Here is a 21,554-nt window from a genome sequence, read left to right as displayed (position 1 = left end):
TATTGTGACCATTGGATTACCATCTGTTCCTCCACTTGACTGTTAGCTGTACAACCCTATTTGTGCTCCATTGTTCTCCTAGCACACCCAGGACATAGGAGGAAAACCTCTATAGGTTTGCTGAATGAACGGTTCTGATTCTGTCCAGCCTTTTTTAAGACGTGAGTTTTATTTGTAAAAATAGGAAAGTCTGAAAAACAATCAAAGTTTCATCTCAGGAGTACTGGTAAATCTCAGAGCCAAGACAGATGATGTGACTCTCATGGCACTGCCATCACCAACCGATGGTTTCCCCCTACCTTGAGTCAAACTACCTAATGAAGAAAAAGAATCGCTCTTGAATGAACTTGAAAAGTTTAAACTATAAAGATATGGTGATTACCACATTATATTTCTATCCTTTACAGTATATTATCAATTTTGGATAACTGAGTTATTTTTTTTTCTCCCTGTATAAATGATACGCCAAATTTAGGTAGATATTTTACCTAAAACTACTAGGGATTAACAGAGAGATCTATAATAGTGTAACACTCTCAAATAATCATTTCAGGGAGATTTTACAAATGAAGTGTTTTGATTTCAAACAGCACCCTCACCCCCAACCCCTGCTGCTGCTCCTTATTCTAATCCACACAGCAGTCAGCAAGTTGTCTTTAAAACACCAGTCAGATCCTGTTATGCCTTCTTGTCTTGCTTAAAACCTTTTCGTAGCTTTGTGATACCAAGAGTAGTATCCAAATTCCTAACTGGTGCTACAAAGCCTTATCTGCTTCCATGATTTCATCTCCTAGTGAAACCTCTTACTTACCACTCTCTTCCCTACCCCTTATTTATTCTACTTTTGACATGCTGGCCTACTTTCTGATCCAGGAACGTGCCATAAACTTATTCCTACCTCAGGACCTTTGCATATGCTGCTTCCCTTTCCTTAAATACTCTTTCCCTTGATGTTTACATGCTTGGCCCTTTGAAACCTCAGTAACAGTGTCACCTCCTCAAAGAGACCTTCTCTGGCTATCCAATCTAAAGTAAGCTTCTCTAGGCCCTGACCAGCTGGCTCAGTGGCTAGAGTGTTAGCTTGGCATATGGATGTCCTGGGTTTGATTCCTGGTCAGGGCACACAAAAGAAGCAATCATCTGCTTCTTTCTCCCACCTTCTCCCCTTTCTCTTTCTTTTCCCCTCCTGCAGCCAGTGGCTTGATTTGTTTGAGCATCGGCGCCTGGCGCTGAGCATAGCTTGGTTGACTCAAGCATCAGCCCCAGACAGGGGTTGCTGGGGGAAACCCGGTCAGGGTGCATGTGAGAGTCTGCCTCACTATCTCCCCTCCTCTCACTTAAAATAAAATAAAATAAAATAGTAAGACTCTCTAGCCACAATGCATCCTATTACTTAGTTTCATTTTCTGCATGGAACTTAATCAATATGTAAAATTAGGAAGTATTTGTCTGCTCTTATTATTGGTCTCAAACCCATCAAAAGAAAAGCTTTATAAGAACAGGAACCTAATCTTTCCATTTATTGTTGCATCCTCAGTTCTCACAGAAATGCTTGGTGCTGCATATGAACTCAAATTATGTGCTGAACGAATGAATAAAATTGGGATAATCACACCATGAAAAAAATATGCTATTAAAAATACCTTTTATGTTGGAAATGTCAATATTGAGCTGTTCAAGTTTCTCACATGTTTTCTCTATACACTCATAGACAGACATCAGAATTTCCTTAGGGTCTTGTTCCACCCATCTTTGAACAAAAGAATGCATTTGGTTAGTCCACAAGAAAGTAATACAACTGTAATTTATATTTCTAGAAATGTTCATTTATGAGGGTGTGGCTGGTATATAAATTAAAGTTAGATGAGCAAAGCAAAGCATATTCAATACTCTAAAGAAATGATTTAAAGAAAAGCCTATTTCATTTCCCTTACATTTTTGTTATTCTTCATACAGTGATCCATCATTTGAAAGGAGGCAAGTAATAACAGGTCACACAATAGCAAATATTCTACCAATTTTAAAATCAGTTTTTCAAATCCATTAAGAAATTAGTTCCTTAATTCTTTATGTCTCGTGGGTTTGATAAACTATGCATGTTTCACCAGTCTCTAGTTTTTTCTTTCTTTCTTTTTTTTTTAGTTATTTCTAAGTAGACTGCTATCTATTTATATCATCCAAACGGAATTCTAAAAGTTAAATAAGTATACTAATCTCTTTGGCTATTTTTTCCCCTCAAAATGTTTTATTAGCATTTAGGGGAAACTTTAAATTCTGTCCTAATTACTATTTCAAGTAGATAATGATTGGTCCAAGTTGTTTTCAGAACCTGTCCCAGTACAATTGTGGTGAGGAGGTACCAGGGCCTCAGACGGCTGAAAGGCTCATAATAACTGAGAAAGAAGAGAAAGCTGGGAGGAACAAATGCTAAGTGAAGAAACCACTGCCTACCACGCAGTGGCGCAGTGGACAGTGTTGGATTGGAACACAGAGGACCCAGGTTCGAAACCCCGAGGTCGCCGGCTTGAGTGTGGGCTCATCCGGCTTGAGAAAGGGGTCACTGACTTGACCATTGGATCATAGACATGACCCCATGGTCGCTGGCTCAAGCCCAAAGGTTTCTGCCTTGAAGTCCAAGGTTGTTGGCTTGAGCAAGGGGTCACTTGTTCTACTGGAGCCCCCTGGTCAAGGCACATATGAGAAAGCAATCAATGAACAACCAAGATGTTGTAAGGAAGAATTGATGCTTCTCATCTCTCTCCCTCCCTGTTTGTCCTTATCTGTTCCTCTGACTCTCTCTCTGTCTCTGTCAAAAAAAAGAAAAAGAAACCCCAAAAGCAGAAATGACCCACGTTAAAGGAAGCCTGCAGTCCTGGCCAGTGGCTCAGTGGATAGAGCATTGGCCCAGCATATAGATGTCCCAGTTCAATTCCTGGTCAGGGCACACAGGAGAAGTGACCATCTGCTTCTTTCCCTCCTCCCCTCCCGCAGTCAGTGGCTTGATTGGTTAGAGCGTGGCCCTCAGATTAGGATGGCTCAGTTGGTTTGAGCGTGTCAGCCTCAGGTACTAAAAATAACCCAGTTGCAAGCATCAGTTTCAGATGGGGTCACCAGGTGGATCCCGGTCCGGGTGCATGTGGGAATCAATCTATCTCTCCTCCTCTCACTTAAAAAAAAGAAAAAGAATCCTATTCTAGGATCTGCAGGTGGCAAGAGAATTCCAAATGCCTTTCTTTTCTGCCTTCCTCTGGCCTGCCTGGCTTTCCTGAGCTTTGAGTTCTGTCTCGTTTTTTTTCAAAAACCCAATCTCCTTCCACAGATTTCTAATTTTCGTCCCTCCAAGGCACAAGCATCTTCTCTCAAAATTGCACTGGGCTCAGGCCTGTGGACAGTCATTCTAATGCTGCTTACATATCAATAGCTTTTCTTACTAAACAAAAAAAAATTCTTTAAAACAGAACATTTTCATAGAAAGAAATGATAAAATTTGGTAGGACACCAATCTTCTTTCTCAAATCGAAGTGTTGCAGTGAAATGAACAGATCTAAAATGCAAAATTTGTTGAGTTCTAACAAATGTATATACTCATCTAACCCTAGTCAAGATATGGAATATTTCCATCCTTCCAGCAAGTTCTTTCATGCCTCTGTGTCAATCACATAGCCCAAGGGCAGCCAATTTGGGGATTTCTGTCATCCTGAATGAGTCTAGCCCAGTCCTGAATTTCAGACGCAGCCATGCAGTATGCATTCCTTCGTGTCTCGCCTTTTTCACTTTCTCTGATATCCACGAGATTCATCTATCTTGCTGCGTGTATCCGTTCACTTTTTAAATACTGCTGAACAGTATTTTGTTGTTATCCGTTCTACTGATGACAGACATTTGGGCTCTTTCCAGTTTGGGTTATTATGAATAAAGCTGCTATAAACATTCATGTGTCTTTCTCTAGACATATGCTTTCGCTGCTCTTGGATTAATTCCTAATAGTGCAGTGCTACAGATGTATGGTCAATTTTATAAGAAACTGCCACACAGTTTTTTAAAGCATTTGTTTCATACATATCATTAAGTTTTAAATCAGCGATTTTTAACCTTTTTCCTCCCATAGCACGCATAAACTATTTACTAAAATTCGGTGGCACACCAAATATATATGTGTGTATATATATATATATATATATATATATATATATATATATATATATATTGCTGATTTGACCAAAAAAAAGGTATAATTTTGATTCATGCACACTGGACAGCTATTGTGTTGGCTGTTATCATTATTTTATATGACAATCTAAGGATAAAGAGGTCAGTGCCCCTGACTAAATAGTCAGGTATAGCATATTTTAAAATTCTTGTGGCACACTGGTTGAAAATCGCTGTTTAAAAAAATATACTTAACATTCTATTTAATCACAATTACTACATTATGAACATTATCCTCAAAAAAGGATGATTTTATTATTAGATGATAAGACATGTGAATGCTTTTCAGAAAAACATTTATTTAAGAAAGAAACACACTCGAATCAGCAAACAGTGGTTTGGTAATGCTGCAGACAGACTGCATGACTTCAAAGTTAACGGAGAACTTCTGATATTGAATACATTTTTGTTTTATTACGTTACCATCCCCTTCTTTTCTGTCACTAAATTCCCAAGCCATCAAATACCCAGATAGTTTGCTGAGCTACCAAGTTGCTCCTTTTCCTGACTAATACCCACCCCTCAGGTCTTCTCAGGAAGGTGTTTGGTCAAGTTTACCTCACAAAGCCCCAGGGCGGGGGGCGGGGTGAGACACGCTAATAAATGTGAAATATCTTTCTTTACATATTAAATGAGAAAACATACCCTTCTCTTGGAAACTCTTGTTTTATTTCCACTTGATGATGGCTAAGTAGTTCGGCTGTTTTTGAATTGAAAACCTGAAAAACACATTGCAGTATATTGGTTAAAAGGCAGGGAGAAAGCAAAGGTGTTGAAAGTTATTCAGCCTGACCTGTGGTGGCGCAGTGGATAAAGCGTTGACCTGGAACGCTGAGGTCGCCAGTTCGAAACCCTGGGCTTGCCTGGTCAAGGCACCTATGGGAAGCAATGAGTTGATGCTTCCCACTTCTACCCCCACCTCCTTCTCTCTCTTCTCTCTAAAAATCAATAAATAAAATCTAAAAAAAAAAAGTTATTCAGCAACTGAAGTTCTTCTTTACTGATAGAAAAAGTCCAGTCAGATGAAATGCTGTGAAGATGTTCTACCTTCTCTACTGATAGAAGCACAAAAGTTATAAGGTAGCTTCAGAAATAATAACTTTCGCCTGACCAGGTGGTGGTGCAGTGGATAGAGCGTCAGACTGGGATGCAGAGGACCCAGGTTCGAGACCCCAAGATCGCCAGCTTGAGCGCGGGCTCATGTGGTTTGAGCAATTGCTGGCTCGAGGAAGGGGTTACTCGGTCTGCTGAAGGCCCGTGGTCAAGGCACAGATGAGAAAGCAATCAATGAACAACTAAGGTGTCGCAACGAAAAACTAATGATGGATGCTTCTCATCTCTCCATTCCTGTCTGTCTGTCCCTGTCTATCCCTCTCTCTGACTCTCGCTGTCTCTGTAAAAAACAAAAACAAAAACAAGAAATAATAACTTTCCTCTAGATTAAAAAAAACCCCAACCTATTGTCAATAAAGCTCAAGAGGCAATTCCTTATTCTTTAAAAAACCTAAGTGGCTCCAGATGTAGGAGCCAACCAGTTAACAGTACGGATTTCTTTTTGGGACTAGGAACACCAAGACTAACAGAGAGCTGGCAAGACGCTGAGAGCGATGGCACAACGTGCCATTTGGCATCCAGCTTGGATGTGGACAGAGAACGAGTCACAGACGCCTACGCAGGGAAGGGTAACGTGGGCTCCTTTTGAAGAGAAGCGCAGCAACACAGCTAGCTCTTCCACGAGGTAAACAGGAGAAGTGCAAACGGGGTCAACTGAACTTCTGCCACTTTAAAAATTGCAGCAGGGGAGTCGCATCCGATTAAGTAAGAATTGTAAGAATTGTGTTTCCATGCGTAGGTTACTGTGGGAGAAAGTTACCTGCTCGGTGAGGACTAAGAGAGAAAGAAATCAGAGCAAACACACCCTGGGTTGCTGCTCTGCTCCCTCTCCACCACACACACACCTCCTTCTGGGGGTGGGGGTGAGTGGGGAGGTGGGGGTGGGGTGGGGGGTTAACATAAGGAAAGCAAGAAGGCAAATTCTCAAGCTCTCTGATGAGATAAAATATCTTACAAGTCAAAGGTTGACTTAACACATCATAAGTAAAGGGCACTTGGCAGAAGCCCATGTAATCTACAACTTAGCATTAGAGTATCTTCAGGGTATCTGCTCCATTTGTCCTAGTTTATTTGCTGAAGCACCTCTAGGGCCTAGAATAGTGCCTGGAACTGAAATATTTGTTGCACGTCTGAAAAAATATATATGGTCTATCGGGTACTTCATTAGGAGAAAAATGATCAAATAAAATGAGAAATGGTTATGTGACCTAACCTCTAACAGGAAACCACAGATGTATTCTTTCTATTCACATTACTGCTGCTCCCAGTGTCTACTTTCAAATCCCATGGGCCTCTGGCATCATAACAAAGTACCCCTTTTTGCTGGCTAGATTCATGTAAACCTCAATAGCAGACCTACAGGGCTATGAATGGAGTGTGACTCTTCTCCCATCACCTTCTCGTTTTAACTAGGCTAACTTCAGGACCCTCATACTAAAAACAGATCGATAGGTTTGTGAAATAGGCAGAGCAAAGGGAAAGATTTCGGTAAATCCTATTTGTTATGTAAGAGCATGACTCCATCTGATCACACGGCATGTAGACAGAACAGGACGGAGCCTGGACTCCCTACTTCTTTAGAGTGCTGAAACTGAGCAGAAAGTGGATACCACCTTTAGCTGTTTAGGATTGGACTCACTCAGCACACCACTCCTAAGCTTGTTGACACTTTTTAGATGAAATGTTTTTAGAATCTGTGACTTTCTTATTGCAACGCCATCCAAGAGCAATATAATGCAAATCACAAATGCAAGCCACATATGCAATTTTAAATGAGCTCATTAAAAAACAGTAAAAAGACACAGGTAAAATTAATTTTAACAACACATTTTATTTAAACCAGTATAATATTATCATTTCAACATGTGATCAATATAAAAATTATTAATGAGGGAGCTTTTACATTTTTTTTAGTACTTAGCCTTTGAAGTCTAGTCACAGACCAGGTTAGATTGACATCAGGTCATCCACCAATCTCAAGAAAAATTCCCATGCATCCAGAATGCTGTCAAATGGCACACAATCCCCCTTAGGTATTAGCCTGCCTCCAAAAGACCCAAAGCTTAGTTAATGTGCATATGACAAACAAAGACAAGCCTGACCAGGTGGTGGCGCAGTGCATAGAGCATCAGCCTGGGATAGAAGAACCCAGGTTTGAAACCCCAAGGCCACCAGCTTAAGCGTGGGCTCATTTGGCTTGAGTGCGGTGTTGCTGGCTTGAGTGTGGGATCATGGACATGACCCCATGGTCGGTGGCTTGAGCCCAAAGGTTACTGGCTTGAACAAGGGGTCACTGACTTGGCTGGAGCCCCCTTGGTCAAGGCACATATGTGAAGTAATCAATGAACAACTAAAGTGCTGCAACTGCATGTTGATGCTTCTCATCTCTCTCCCTTCCTGTCTGTCTGTCTCTCTCTTGTTAAAAAGAAAGAAAAAAGAAAAACAAAGACAAAAACAAGAGTTTTTCTCTCGAGAGTTGGCTTTTTGATCCTAGCCATCCGAAAAGTACTTGTATCAGCTTTTGGCAGTCAAACTACAGTACCTGGGGCTTTTATTATCATATCTTTTGTAAATATTTTTCTGGGTCCCCCGACAGCAATATGGGATCTTCACCTTCTAAAAGTTCCCCCAAAACTCCTTCCTTGGGAACTCTAGCTAGTTATAGGTACAAACATTTAGTAGCTCCTCTTGTGCCCTTTTTAAAAAATAAAATGGATCACTTTAGCCAAAGTGATTTAAAACTTCAAGGAAAACCTTTAAGTTGACCTCAAGGTACCTTCCCCTACCCACTCCCTCCCTTATAGAGCAGGGTTCCAAATCTCTCAGGGACAATGGACTGCATTCTTTTATGATATGCAGAAGCTTCTAAGGACAAAATGATTTACAAACAAACAAACAACCAAATAAGCAACAGCTCTAAACTGACCCTAAAAGAAACTTGGCATCTGAGCTGGTACTTTAAAATTTCTTACTGTTGCTCTTATCCAAAACCTGACAAGATATTTGAGAGGACTTAGATTCATAGCCTAATAGAAAAATAAATTTTTTTAAGCCTCCTCTCTGGCCTGACCTGTGGTGGCGCAGTAGGCAAAGAATCGACCTGGAATGCTGAGGTTGCCAGTTCAAATCGCTGGGCTTGCCTGGTCAAAGCACATATAGTAAGCAACTACTATGAGTAGATGCTTCCTGCTCCTCCCTGCTTCTCTCTACCCCCTCTCCAGAAATCAATAATAATTTTAAAAAGCACCTTCTCCCTTAAGGTAAAATAAACTATGCACCCAGAGAAAAAGAAGCAAATTTGGAATGACATAGTTGGATCGGAAGGCCAACCTACAATGTCATGTAACTTACAACCAAATTCTTTGGGAGTATGCAGAGAAAGTGTTCTGATCTTGCAAATCTTTGTGAAATCAGAAATATAACTCTAGAAGCAGTCCAAAGCCCATCTATCTTTACCACCCTCATATCCAAAAGCTGAAAACGAAAAATAGCCAACCAGGGTTATTTGTGTTTGTTGGTTTTTTAAGCCCAAACTGCTATTCTGGATCCAAGGCTTCTTGCCAAGGACAAATACAAATCTTAATTGTCTTCTCCACAAACATTAATAAGGAAAAGCCTCAGCCATCTGAGCGAATAAACTTAACTTATTTCAACTGCTATAAATGAGTGTGGGTTTTTTTGGCCTTATTGTACCTGTCTCAAATTTTATTTATGAATAAAAATTTATAAACAAAATCGTCAGATCTCTGGTAACAGCTGGTAGTAGCGTGTCTATGTCCACCTCCAGAGAATATTACTAGAATTGGTTTGTAAGGAGCTCTGTTTAATTGGCTTAAAGGAATTAAATGCTTATATAAAAATATAATAGAAAACTGACCCAAATGTTTTCTCAGGATCATGTGATATGAGAAAATATTTGCTGTTCAAGCTAATTTGAGTTTGGTTTGGTTAAATAGACATGTCCTTAGAACATCACCTTTCAATGTAATACATTTATCTTACCTGGGCTTATTGGCCATATAAGTCTGTTTCCTTTGTTGTAAAATTTGTCAAAAGAAAAACTCAGTGTGGTTAATTTATATAAGTAACCCAAACATAATTATTAAGAACAAATAAAGTAGATGGATGCAGATGGGTTAAAAAGCTTTTAAGTAAACTTCTCAGCATTATTTATGATTTATGGTAAGTTTATTTAAATATTATTTCCCAAAATCTTTCAGTAACTTGAAACCTTAGAGTTTTGCCAAATTTAACGAGTCAAAGTTAAATTCACTGACTATGCAGATCATTTCCAAATATAATAAAATACTGAGACATGAATTGTTAAATAAGTCTATCTACACAATTTCTTCTTACAGATAAACAAAAAGAGAAATTTTGTTTTATAAGGCAGGTGAGCATCTCATGCTGGGTGTAACAGGGAGGCTCCGGGCCACAGCAGCACAGGCTGGAGGCGTGCACAGCTGGGGTGAGGGCTCTAACCCCGGCCCTGCCCTTCTCAGCTGTTTGGCTTTAACTTCTTTGAACCTCAACTTTTCCATGGGTAAAAGGATTAGGTGAAATAATTTATGAAAAGTTTTTTGCACAGAGCAGGCACATAGTATGCATCCAAAAGATGGTAGCTCTATTGTTGCTGCTATGACTGCTACTAATTTATTACCGTTAGAACTATTACTATCACCACCACTGCTGCTGATCTGTGATAGTGTTAGGATCTGAAATCACCAGTTCTATATTCAACTCTAAGCCCAAAGCATGTATTTAGATTTTGTTTGGGAGGGAGGAGAGCAATTAAAAATGGCAAAAACAGCGCTGGCCAGAGCATCGGCCCATGGTATAGATGTCCCGGGTTGGAGTCCCAGTCAGGGCACACAGGAGAAACGACCATCTGATTCTCCACCCCTCCCTTTTCCTTTCTCTCTCTTCCCCTCCCGCAGCCATGGCTTGATTAGTCCCAGAGACTTAGCCCTGGGCACTGAGGATAGCTCTGTGGCCTCCAGCCTCAGGTGCTAAAAATAGCTCAGTTGTGGAGCAAGGGAGCAATGGCCCCAGATGAGCTGAGCACCCCTCTGGTAGGGGGCTTGCCGGTTGGATCCCGGTTGGGGTGCATGTGGGAGTCTGGAGTCTCTCCTGTGTCTCCCGTCTTCTCACTTAATGACAACAACAATAACAAAAGGCAGAAACAAGGACAGTTAATGTTGGAAAAGATTTGAGCACAGATCGGCACAGGGCCCTCAAAAGATGTTTACCAATACTGCTATTATTATTACTGTTGCAACTTGTTGTTACTGCCACTACTATTACTATTGCCTAGAAGTGTATGATAAGAATAAGAAGTCAGGCCTGGCCTGACCTGTGGTGGCGCAGTGGATAAAGCGTCGACCTGGAATGCTGAGGTCGCTGGTTCGAAACCTGCACTTGTCTGGTCATGGCACATATGGGAGTTGATGCTTCCTGCTCCTCCCTTCTCTCTCTCTCTCTCCTCTCTAAAATGAATCAATAAAAAAAAAAAAGAAGTCAGGCCTGACCTGTGGTGGCGCAGTGGATAAAGCATCGACCTGGAAATGCTGAGGTCGCTGGTTCAAAACCCTGGGCTTGCCTGGTCAAGGCACATATGGGAGTTGATGCTTCCAGCTCCTCCTCCCGTTCTCTCTCTCTGTCCCCCCCCCCTCTCCCTCTGCCTCTCCCTCTCTTCTCTAAAATGAATAAATAAAAAAAAATAATAAAATAAAAAAAAAGAAAAATTAAAAAAAAAAAAGAATAAGAAGTCACCAGCTCTATATTCACCTCTGGGCCTAAATCATGACTCAATTTCACATTTGGAAGAGGGAGGTAGTTAGAAAGCTGAAGAAAGAAGAAAAATAATTTTATAAAAGGTTGTTTTAAAAGAACTATCTGAAACAACATATGCTCTATCTTAGAAGAGTAGTGGGTAGACAAAATGCTGTCCTTACCAAGTAACTGTCCTCCGGGTTTGCCTCACTCATCCTATGACTAATTCAGCTAGCCCATCATGAACATGCACATTCACTTCCCTCCCCATGTGATCTCCCTGCCAGCCAACTCTCTTATGCCACCACACTCAACTATGTGATAAGACAATTCTCAGGAATATAAATTGCCTCTCTAGGACACTAGGATACTCCACAAGTTCAAATGACCTAAAATAAAAATAGGTTACATTGTAAATGTGACCACAAATGGCTTAATGGCATCTTCTAAACAAGCCACAGAACATATATCAAATGGCATTGTATTTTTCTTCAAAATGAAATGGTATCAAATAGCTTATACATACATCTAATACATCTATAGTTGGCGAATCTCCCTCTTTTCGAGGCCCTGCAAAATTTATCCTTCCTAGTCTTTCAATGTTTTAAATCTTTTTTTTTAACTTTATTTATTTATTTATTTATATTTTACAGAGACAGTGAGTCAGAGAGAGGGATAGATAGGGACAGACAGACAGGAACAGAGAGATGAGAAGCATCAATCATCAGGTTTTCATTGCGACACCTTAGTTGTTCATTGATTGCTTTCTCATATGTGCCTTGACCATGGGCCTTCAGCAGACCGAGTAACCTCTTTCTGGAGCCAGCGACCTTGGGTTCAAGCTGGTGAGCTTTTGCTCAAACCAGATGAGCCCGCGCTCAAGCTCCTTCCTAGTCTTTCAATCAGGGGCTTCTGGTCAACACCTCTGAGCCCTGTAGGACCCTCTCTGCTGAGGTCCATTCATGTGACAAGCACCTAACACATGTCAGATACTGTATTAGGCTCTGGGGAGAAAAGAAAAGATACCATTCTGCCCCTCAAGGAGCACAAAATTGAAAGCTCTTCACTTTTGCTTGTGAGAGTCAAGAGGACAAAAGAGGGAGGCAGCTCCCCGGTGAGAGGGTGAGAGCGTGTCCTTGTCATTTGTATAATGGGATGGGCAAGAAAACTTAATGGGAAAAAAATCCCACAGGAGAATCACAACTATAGTTAATCATACTAGTGGCCTTGTTCCAGCTATGAATCAAATTAGTTTTACCAAATTTACTGTTCATTAGTCCCTGGTCCCTAATGGGTGCTTAATAAATATGTGTTGAGTAAATAAATGAAAGAAAGCAGAAATCTGTCCCTGAGCCTTAGGAGGTCTCTAAGTATAATGAGACGACTGGGGCCAAGGCAGTGTTTCCTGCCAATGCAAGCAGAGGACTACAAATCTAGTCATTCTTCATAGATGCTGGCTATTGGAACGAAACGGTTATGCAACCATTATCCATGGTGACTACACCTGAGCCCAGCCCAGGGCCTGCTGAGTCACAGGATAATCAAATCAGCAGTACGTATTCAAAGGCAAAATTTGGCCATATTGCAAAACCAAGCCGTAAGTATATATATATATTTTTTTTTTGGGGGGGCGATCTATGAATGACCATAATCAGAACTGACATTTGAGTGACAGCTGGGTAAGTGGCCTTTTCCACCCTCTTATCTGCCCTTCAGAACACTGAAGGCAGCCGGGCGGCCAGGGAGCAAGGAGCCAAGCAGGAGTTAGGAGGACAGGCTTCCGAGCGCTACAGACCTGGACTGGAATCCTGGTTCCACCACTTGCTTTGAGACCTTGGACACAACGCCCAGGACGGTCTAATTACCTGTGTAAAGGAGTTTAAAAACACTACCACACCCCAGTTCTTACAATGATTAAATGAGCTTATGCTGGGAAAAGTCCTCTACGAAGTACCTAACACATTTCAAATCACAACACATCCTCTGTTCTTTTCTTTAACATTCAAATTAATGGGGGATAAACAAAGTTACTAAATGAGAGAAGGAAGCTGTGACTGTTTAAGCTGCAACTTTCATCTTATAAAGAAATGGCCCCTCCTTAAAACTTGTTACAATAATTATCTTTCCAAGAAGTTGTTACTCTGCAAGCCGAATAACCACTTGCCAACTGCAGTTCACTTTTCTATGGGACAAGTTGGAAATTTTCCTTTAGTACAAAGCATATTCATTCATAGGTTGCCAAAAGTAATTCTTTGACAACTGGAGGAAGAAATGAATATGTTCTAAAATTGCAGTCCTAGGTCCTGGCTGGTTGGCTCAGTGGTAGAGTGTCGGCCTGGCGTGCGGAAGTCCTGGGTTCGATTACCGGCCAGGGCACACAGAAGAAGCGCCTATCTGCTTCTCCACCCCTCCCCCTCTCCTTCCTCTCTGTCTCTCTCTTCCCCTCCCGCACCCAAGGCTCCATTGGAGCAAAAGATGGCCCGGGGCACTGGGGATGGCTCCTTGGCCTCTGCCCCAGGCGCTAGAGTGGCTCTGGTCTCAACAGAGTGACGCCCCCTGGTGGGCGTGCCGGGTGGATCCCGGTCGGGCGCATGCGGGAGTCTGTCTGACTGCCTCCCGGTTTCCAGCTTCAGAAAAATACAAAAAAAACAAACAAACAAACAAAAAAACAAACCCATAAAATTGCAGCCCTACTACTAAAAGAAGAAATAAAGTAACCCAACATACCCAAGTTAGAAAGTTTTAAGACTTTTTGACTACGTAAAAAAGATAACCAGAATTAAAATTCAGCTGACCTATTAAAGAGAAATAAAATCTATTCAATATTGTTGGCCCAGTAAGTTTATAAATATGATATATATGTTTGCTCGCTTATAGTTTGCATTGGGTGTGGGGGACAGGTTGTAAGCAGGCAGGGTCGTCTAAGGCAGGGGTCGGAAACCTATGGCTTGCGAGCCAGATGTGGCTCTTTTGATGGCTGCATCTGGCTCGCAGATAAATCTTTAATAAAAAAATAATAACGTTAAAAATATAAAACATTCTCATGTATTATTATACAATTTATTCATTTTTCTACCGCTCATGTTCACGGTTGCGGGTGGCTGGAGCCAATCACAGCTGTCCTTCAGGACAATACAAAATTTTTATTGTATAATGCATAACGTACATGGGTCGTTGTATGGCTCTCACGGAATTACATTTTAAAATATGTGGCATTCATGGCTCTCTCAGCCAAAAAGGTTCCTGACCCCTGGTCTAAGGCTTAGTTTTAAGACTAAGCCTTTCGCATCCTAAGTGACTTTGTATCAGAGACTTCTTTGTTTGTATATTGGATTAAAGGTTTTGATTTCTACACTATAAAATGGGGCAGAGGAGCCCATGCTGGAGGAGAGCAGAGAAAGGCCATGTGGAGGAGAGGAGAAGCAGTCAAGATGGCGGAGTGCTGAAGGAGAAGCTAGTTTGTGCAGAGTTAGTGCAGAGAGAAGGAGATGGGGAACAGAGGTGAATAAGGCTGGTGAGGTAGAAACCTTTGATGCTAGGAAACTCAGATAAGTCAGTGGCTTTGGGAGCCCTGAATGGAAAGGGAAGTGTTTTCCCACTGTGTGTATTTCTTGCCCGCAGAGTGCAAGCTAGGATGAAAGGTGATGGCTCACCAGTTTTTGGCTCTGTTGTTTTATTACAGTCTGTCTGAATCAAATGCGAACCTGCATGGGCCAGGCGGCTGTGATGGGTGTCCATAGCTACTGGCCTTACAAATATATATGAGCTACTCCCTGTAGACAAGGCACATGTTAATTTGTTGTGTTAACCAAGATGTTTTAAATACAAAGATGAACTAGATTTAAATGGAGAGCCTTGCTCTCTTCAGTGCAGCAGATGTAGCACTGTAATACAAAGTAGGTGATGAGAGCTCCTAAGAGGTATAAGAAAAGTACTATAGGAAAGGGGAGAGATTCGGACTGAGGGGTTGAGGAAGACTTCTACTAAGAGATGACAGTGGAGCCACTAAATTCGAGGCAGAGAACAACTTCAAGAAAGCATGAGGAATAGGGGAGGAGGCATTTCCATTGGATAAAAGATCATACACAAAGAAAACTTGAGTCCTTTATGGGAGACAGTTAATATTACTAGCAGAGAAAAGGGGAGAAGAAAGCTTGGAGAGGTTATTGGTCTTGTGAAAGTTGAAATGGAAATGCAAATTGAATGAATAATGTCCAGGAAATTATTTAAATACTTTTATCTTTATAAGCTTCCTTATGAGAGTTCTTACCCACTGTAGTCTTTGTGAGAAAGTAAGCAATTATTTTTGAGTCATAATTACAACATGGAACAGTGACTGGAACAATTCCTGGGAATCACCTTGTGACTAAAGCACCTATTCAGCAAATCTGTTATCTGCATTTCGCAGGGAGTGGTTTAACAAGCTCATTCCTTAAAACCACAGGAAAAAAGACTTTGCTAAACCATCCCTAAGTTTTTCTTGACTTTGCATAGGATCTGTCAGTCCTTTATCTGCCTCTGAAACCTTCTTTCCTAGTTGTTTCTGAGGGAGTGGAGAACGTCATTGATTGACTTTTACATATCCTAGAAACAGGATGGGAATCTCTTGAATTTGCACCAGATTACTCATTGAGATCATGCCATAGAGAGCCCATCACAGAAACCGACATTCAAAGATGCGTGTCGTTCATGTCACATACTTAACAACTGATTGTGAGAGTATGAAACTGACTTATTCCTTCCCCACCTGTGCAGAAGGATGTCTCTTGGGTAACAATCTGACGCACCAGGAACAACCTGCAGTGGATAAAGATCGCTGGGCTACACAGAGAGCAAGAGCAAAGAGTTGACTGGAAGACAAGCATATTCAGGCTAGCTACTAAAAGACCTGTAAAGTTGTATTTTACCAACTTTCATAAAAGGCAATGGCTATATAAAATTGAAAACAATCACCGTGTTTGATTTGACTATGGTGCTTTATGAACTAGTTGCCAACATTTAAGAATAGGAAGGTTTCACTGAAAACATGCGATAACCACCTTCTCTTGAAGAATTTGAAGAACTGTTGACACCGGGCTTGTGTTCCTGCTTGGCAACTACAGACTATGCCCTTGGCCTGAGTCCCTTCTCTCCAGTCCGCCCCCATAAAACTGTACCTGCCTGGCCTCTGTGGGCATTTGTGTGAGCAATTCTTGAATACTGGCTTCAAAACTCAACCCACAAGTCAGTCAGCACATGTGTCTTAATGGCATTTCTCCATTTTAAATACACAATGATGATTGTATATTTTATATATTAACCAAATCCAGTCAGGCAGACTTTCTTATGATTCACTTTCTTATGATTCAGGATTACTTTATAAACATTTATGAAAATAAGACAAAGTGAAACCTGCCCTGGGTGATCAAGAGATAATGTAAAAGTTTGCAGAACTATGTCTTGGCAGCTCAAACTAGGGTTAAGTCATGTCAGGTTAAACTAAAATTGCACCAAAAGTTTTCCAAGAGAGAAGTATCAAAATGAAGGCACAAATGAAAGTTTTAGCCAAGTGGTCAGCTAAATAGAAGTTTGGAACATATAGACTGCATGTAAATGTATACATATAGCATACATCTACATACATCTACATCAGGGATCCCCAAACTTTTTACACAGGGGGCCAGTTCACTGTCCCTCAGACCGGTGGAGGGCCGGACTATAAAAAAAAACTATGAACAAATCCCTATGCACACTGCACATATCTTATTTTAAAGTAAAAAAACAAAATGGGAACAAATACAATATTTAAAATAAAGAACAAGTAAATTTAAATCAACAAACTGACCAGTATTTCAATGGGAACTGTGGGTTTGCTTTTGGCTAATGAGATGGTCAATGTGCTCCTCTCACTGACCACCAATGAAAGAGGTGCTTCTTCCAGAAGTGCGGCGGGGCTGGATAAATGGCCTCAGGGGGCCGCATGCGGCCCTCGGGCCATAGTTTGGGGACCCCTGGTCTACATACTAAATAATGCACACAAAAAAGATTTGAGGTAAAGTAGTGAAGATGGAGCTAAACAATCATTAAATATTTACATCAACTTGCAGATGAGTCAAATGTTCATTTAAGCATGAGTTCTTAAACCAACAACTGCTTATTTAAATTATTTTAAAATTATCTTACTGCACTGAGTGCTAGATCACTTTAAGAGCAAGATCCCTAGCAGAGAGTCACTTACATAGCACCCCGCTACGGTCAATGAAAAGAGAAACAGAATTTCCCTGTGAGGTCACACTGTGAAGCATGAAGTGTTTGCAGTAGGCAAAGTGTCAGAACTGAAATTGCCAGTAAAGATCCTGGTAAAGGCAGAGTGCCGTCTTTTCCTAATGTGTTCTGCACCCCCCCCCCCCTCCCCAAGCATTGTACCTTCTACAATTTCTGTGGGAGAGGATGACAACGCATCATCACGCTAATACTATATTTGTTCACTGCTCCAAAGGACGTGGTGTTAGGCTATCGCAGCCGTGACACAGCTTTCCCCCCATCCAAGGACGTCCTGCGCCCCGCAGGCCAAATGCTCCAGGGGAAGACCGCAGCAGCGGTCAACGTGACCACCTGTCCCTGGCTGTAGACCGGCCGCTCCACACGGATGCTCGGCGATTCCTAGCTCCTTGGAGGAGGAGTCCCCCCATTTAGTAGGTGACCCGGATCCACCACCGAGGCCAGGGCTGCTCAGCTCGGCCGCCGTCGCCAGGGTCTCGAGGCTGAGGTCCCCCAAGCCCGGGCGGGGCAGCTCCAGCGTGGCAGGTCCTGCTCTGGGGGCCTTGGCCTCCTTCCCACGCCTAGAGGCCGGGAGCCCGGGTGCGGGGGGGGTGCGGGATGGGGACCCGACACCCAGCGCCGGCGTCCCGGGGCTCCCGCCCCGGCTCGGCTCCTCAAATGTCACCCCGGGCTCACCAAGAAGCGCGTCGAGCTGGTGCCCTGGTCCACTGCCCCCACCAACGGCCCCAAATCTGCTTTCTTCGAGGCTGCCATGAAACCAGCTTCGGGTCGGCGGCAGATCGCGGCCGGGCTCCCGGGGGACGGCGGCTAGCTGAGCAGAAGCGGGCGCCCGGGCAGGAGAGCGAGGCGGCGTGTGACCGCAGAGCGAGCGGCCCGCGCTGCAGGCAGCCCCTTTACCCGCGCGGAGCCGTCTCACTCCGCCCCCGGGGCCGAGCCCGCCCCGAACGCGTTCCCCGGGCTCCCGGGGCGTGGCAGGAGGGGCGCTGTCTGGCAGGCCGGCCAATTGGCAAACGCAGAGAGACACTGAGCGGCCGGACAATTAGAGGGCTGCGTGACGTCACGGGGCGGGGCCTGGGCGCGGCGGGGGCGGTGGCCCGCGCGGCACGTCACGTGGGGCCGGCGACCCGGCGGCGGACCCAACCTGCAGCCGGGCCGGGGGCGGAGGCGGGCGCTGCCCCTTGGCAGGGAGGGCCGCTGGCCCGGGGCAAGGGCACGACCCCACCCGCGCCCGGGGCCTACGCCTGCGGATGGGTCCTGAAGTGCAGAACTGCTTGTTCTCTTCATGGGCTGTGCACAGGACGCCTTGAGTCGCTCTTGGGACCGACCTGGCCCGGCCTTCCCGCGCTGCTATGCCCCGCCCACCTCCCCGCTACCCCATTCTGCTTCTCGCCCCGGATGATACCAGTAACCCCAAGTAGTGTCACTTCCAGAAGCAACGCGAATCCCTCACTTTTGTAGGCTTTTCAGGGACAAGGAACGCGGAAGTTCTTTCGGTTTAGCATTTCAGGGAAGCGCTCCAAATGAACCTCCCTAAGTCCCTCAATTGACTGTCCAGGCAGAAAGCACCGCCCTGGCCCGATCCGTCCTTCCTTCTCGCTCGACCTCACTCTGGTGCCTCCTCCGTCGCAGGCCATTTCCTCTCCCTCTCTTCACTGCTCTGGTCGGCAAAGGGCCAGAAAAGGGGCTTTCTCATTTGACCTTGAATTTACCTTGCCAGGATCCTTTCTGGTCCTCTGTTTCAGGGACTTTCAAACTTTGGACCAAGACCCAGTGTAGCAAATAGTTTACAAAACAGCCACGGGCATGTGTGTCCTCATTCATTCATTTATAATATATATGACAGTTACATATATAAAAATACATTTTCTATATTTATGTAGGGAAGGAAGAAACTTTGCCCTTCTAGGTTCTTTAAGCTAGTCTAATGATTAAATTCACATGAGACAGATTAATAAGACAGAATAACTAAATTTAATTACATGCATATTGATAGGAAACCCACATACATGAGAGGTTCGAAGACAGAAAGGGAAAATGAGGTCTATATGGCATTCTGAGCTCAGGATGAGGAAAGATGGCTGAGACTTCAGAGGGAGGAGGGCCATTCCCAAAACAATAAGAAGAGCAGATGTGCCCAATTTAGAAGTTTTCCCTGCCTTATAAATACATCATAAAAAGTTATTTCTGATATCTCAAAAAGGGCAAGAAGTACCAGTTTGAATTATTTAAGGGAGAACGCAGAAACACACTGAGCGTCCGGACGCCCACAGGGCGTTTCCCTGGAGCCCACAGGGTCTCCGTGACCTTGAGCAAAAGATAATTCACATGTCAGAGAAAGACAAATACCATATGGTTTCACTTATATGTGGAATCAAAACGAACCAAACGAACACCCAAAACAAAACAAAAACAGACTCATAGAAACAGAGATCAAATTGATGGTTCCCAGAGGGGAGGGTGATGGGGGTGGAGGGATGAGTGGGAAAGGTGAAGAGGGATATAGTCAATATTGTGATAAATTTGCACAGTGTGAAATGATGATTAGACAGTGTGGTGGTCACACTGTAAGCTATATAAATGTCAAGTCGGTACATTGCACACCTGAAACTAACATAATGTTGTATACCGACTATATTTAAATAAAAAGAAATAAATAAAAATTTAAAAATTAAAAATGAATAAAAGTAATTCACATGTTAAAGTGGCACGCCTTGGGGAAGACTGTTCTGAACCACTTCGTTCACATATATTGAAAAATGTTTCCAAAACTATACTTATTGCTCCATGCTATGCATTCTACATTGTTTTATTCTATTGCATAGCATTTAAAAAAATGTTGGTTGAAAAACACTAAATTGATTTCATAAACCACTGTGCTATCAATTTCAAAAGCGCTCTACTATCCTCATTCTCCCTTTTCCCATTTCTTTCCTCGATCTTTCAGTGTTCTTAAACACCAATTCCAACTGTTTCCCTTCTAGTTTTACTGAATACTACCTCACTTGTTCATCCCTGTGCCTATAGTTTTACCACACTTGCTTGGAGGTAAATTTTCTTATACTCTGTTTAGAAATCAAATCCTGGTGTTTCAGATGAGGCCTGCTTATGGAGATGCTGGACTTGATGACTGCTGATAAACTGACTTACTTCAGAACAGGGATGCAGCTGAATCGGTATTTCTGAATTTCCTGGAAGAGGAAAAGACACAGAGGCATACAGGCAAAGGTAAAGGAACTAGCGAGTGTGCCTCTAAACAACATTGAAAGGTATTAATTGAATGATATAGATAAGGATTTCTGAGACTCTACTAGGCAGTAAAAAGAAAGCCACCAAACCTATTACACTGATTCATTTAAAAAAAGTCCTGGCCATGTTTGAACTTTCACACACTTTTGACTCTCAGATTTTAACAGGACAGCAATTTATTTGTTTGGCTGTAGAGTGGGATCAGACTTTAGACATTTCAGAATAAGTAGGGATAGGTGTACACGAAAGATTCTCAAATATACTGATTCTGCAGTCCCCATAACAGTCTGTATTCCATATCTTCATTTCTTTCTTTTTTTCATGTTTATTTATTGATTTTAGCGAGAGAGGAAGGGTGAGAGACAGACAGACAGAAATATCGATCTGTTCCTGTCTGTGCAATGACCGGGGATCCAACTGGCAACCTTTGTCCTTTGGGACGATGCTCTAACCAACTGAGTATCTGGCCATGTCGGTCAAGTAAGTTTGCAAATATGATATATATGTTTGCCCGCTTATAGTTTGCATTGGATTTGGAGGACAGGTTGTAAGCAGGCAGGGTCATTATAGCCTAAGGGTTAGTTTTAAGACTAAGCTTTTCCCCACATCCTTGACTGTTGCATGATGTGGGGTGGTGCACTATCATGAGGAATCCCATTATGCCTCAGATAAGTGGCTTTGTATCAGAGACATCCTCTTTGTATATTGGATTAAAGCAGAGGTAGTCAACCTTTTTATACCTACCACCCACGTTTGTATCTCTGTTAGTAGTAAAATTTTCTAACCACCCACTGTTTTCACAGTAATGGTGATTTATAAAGTAGGGAAGTAACTTTACTTTATAAAATTTATAAAGCAGAGTTATACCAAGTTAAAGCATATAATAATAATTACTTACCAAGTACTTTATGTTGGATTTTCACTAAATTTGGCAGAATAAATCTTTATAAAAC

At 42.5% G+C, this 21,554-nt stretch overlaps 1 protein-coding gene across 3 annotated transcripts in view; it reads right to left on the bottom strand.

Moving 5' to 3' along the window:
* The window catches only part of GK (glycerol kinase), an 80,460-nt gene extending 62,118 nt beyond the window's left edge, over positions 1-18,342 (bottom strand). The window contains exons 1-3 of one of the 3 annotated variants that reach the window (XM_066356008.1): positions 18,031-18,342; positions 4,855-4,928; positions 1,644-1,750 (exon numbers count right to left, since the gene is read on the bottom strand). In XM_066356008.1, the coding sequence (XP_066212105.1) occupies positions 1,644-1,750; positions 4,855-4,928; positions 18,031-18,108 (259 nt within the window). In that variant the 5' untranslated portion in view covers positions 18,109-18,342. The remainder of the gene's footprint in view (positions 1-1,643; positions 1,751-4,854; positions 4,929-18,030) is intronic. The other 2 variants (XM_066356009.1, XM_066356010.1) reach the window with 2 other exon arrangements.
* Between the last annotated feature and the right edge of the window lie 3,212 nt (positions 18,343-21,554).

Source organism: Saccopteryx leptura, chromosome X (assembly GCF_036850995.1).
Source record: "Saccopteryx leptura isolate mSacLep1 chromosome X, mSacLep1_pri_phased_curated, whole genome shotgun sequence".
Lineage (NCBI taxonomy): Eukaryota > Metazoa > Chordata > Mammalia > Chiroptera > Emballonuridae > Saccopteryx > Saccopteryx leptura.
This window is presented reverse-complemented; position numbering and strand designations above follow the sequence as displayed.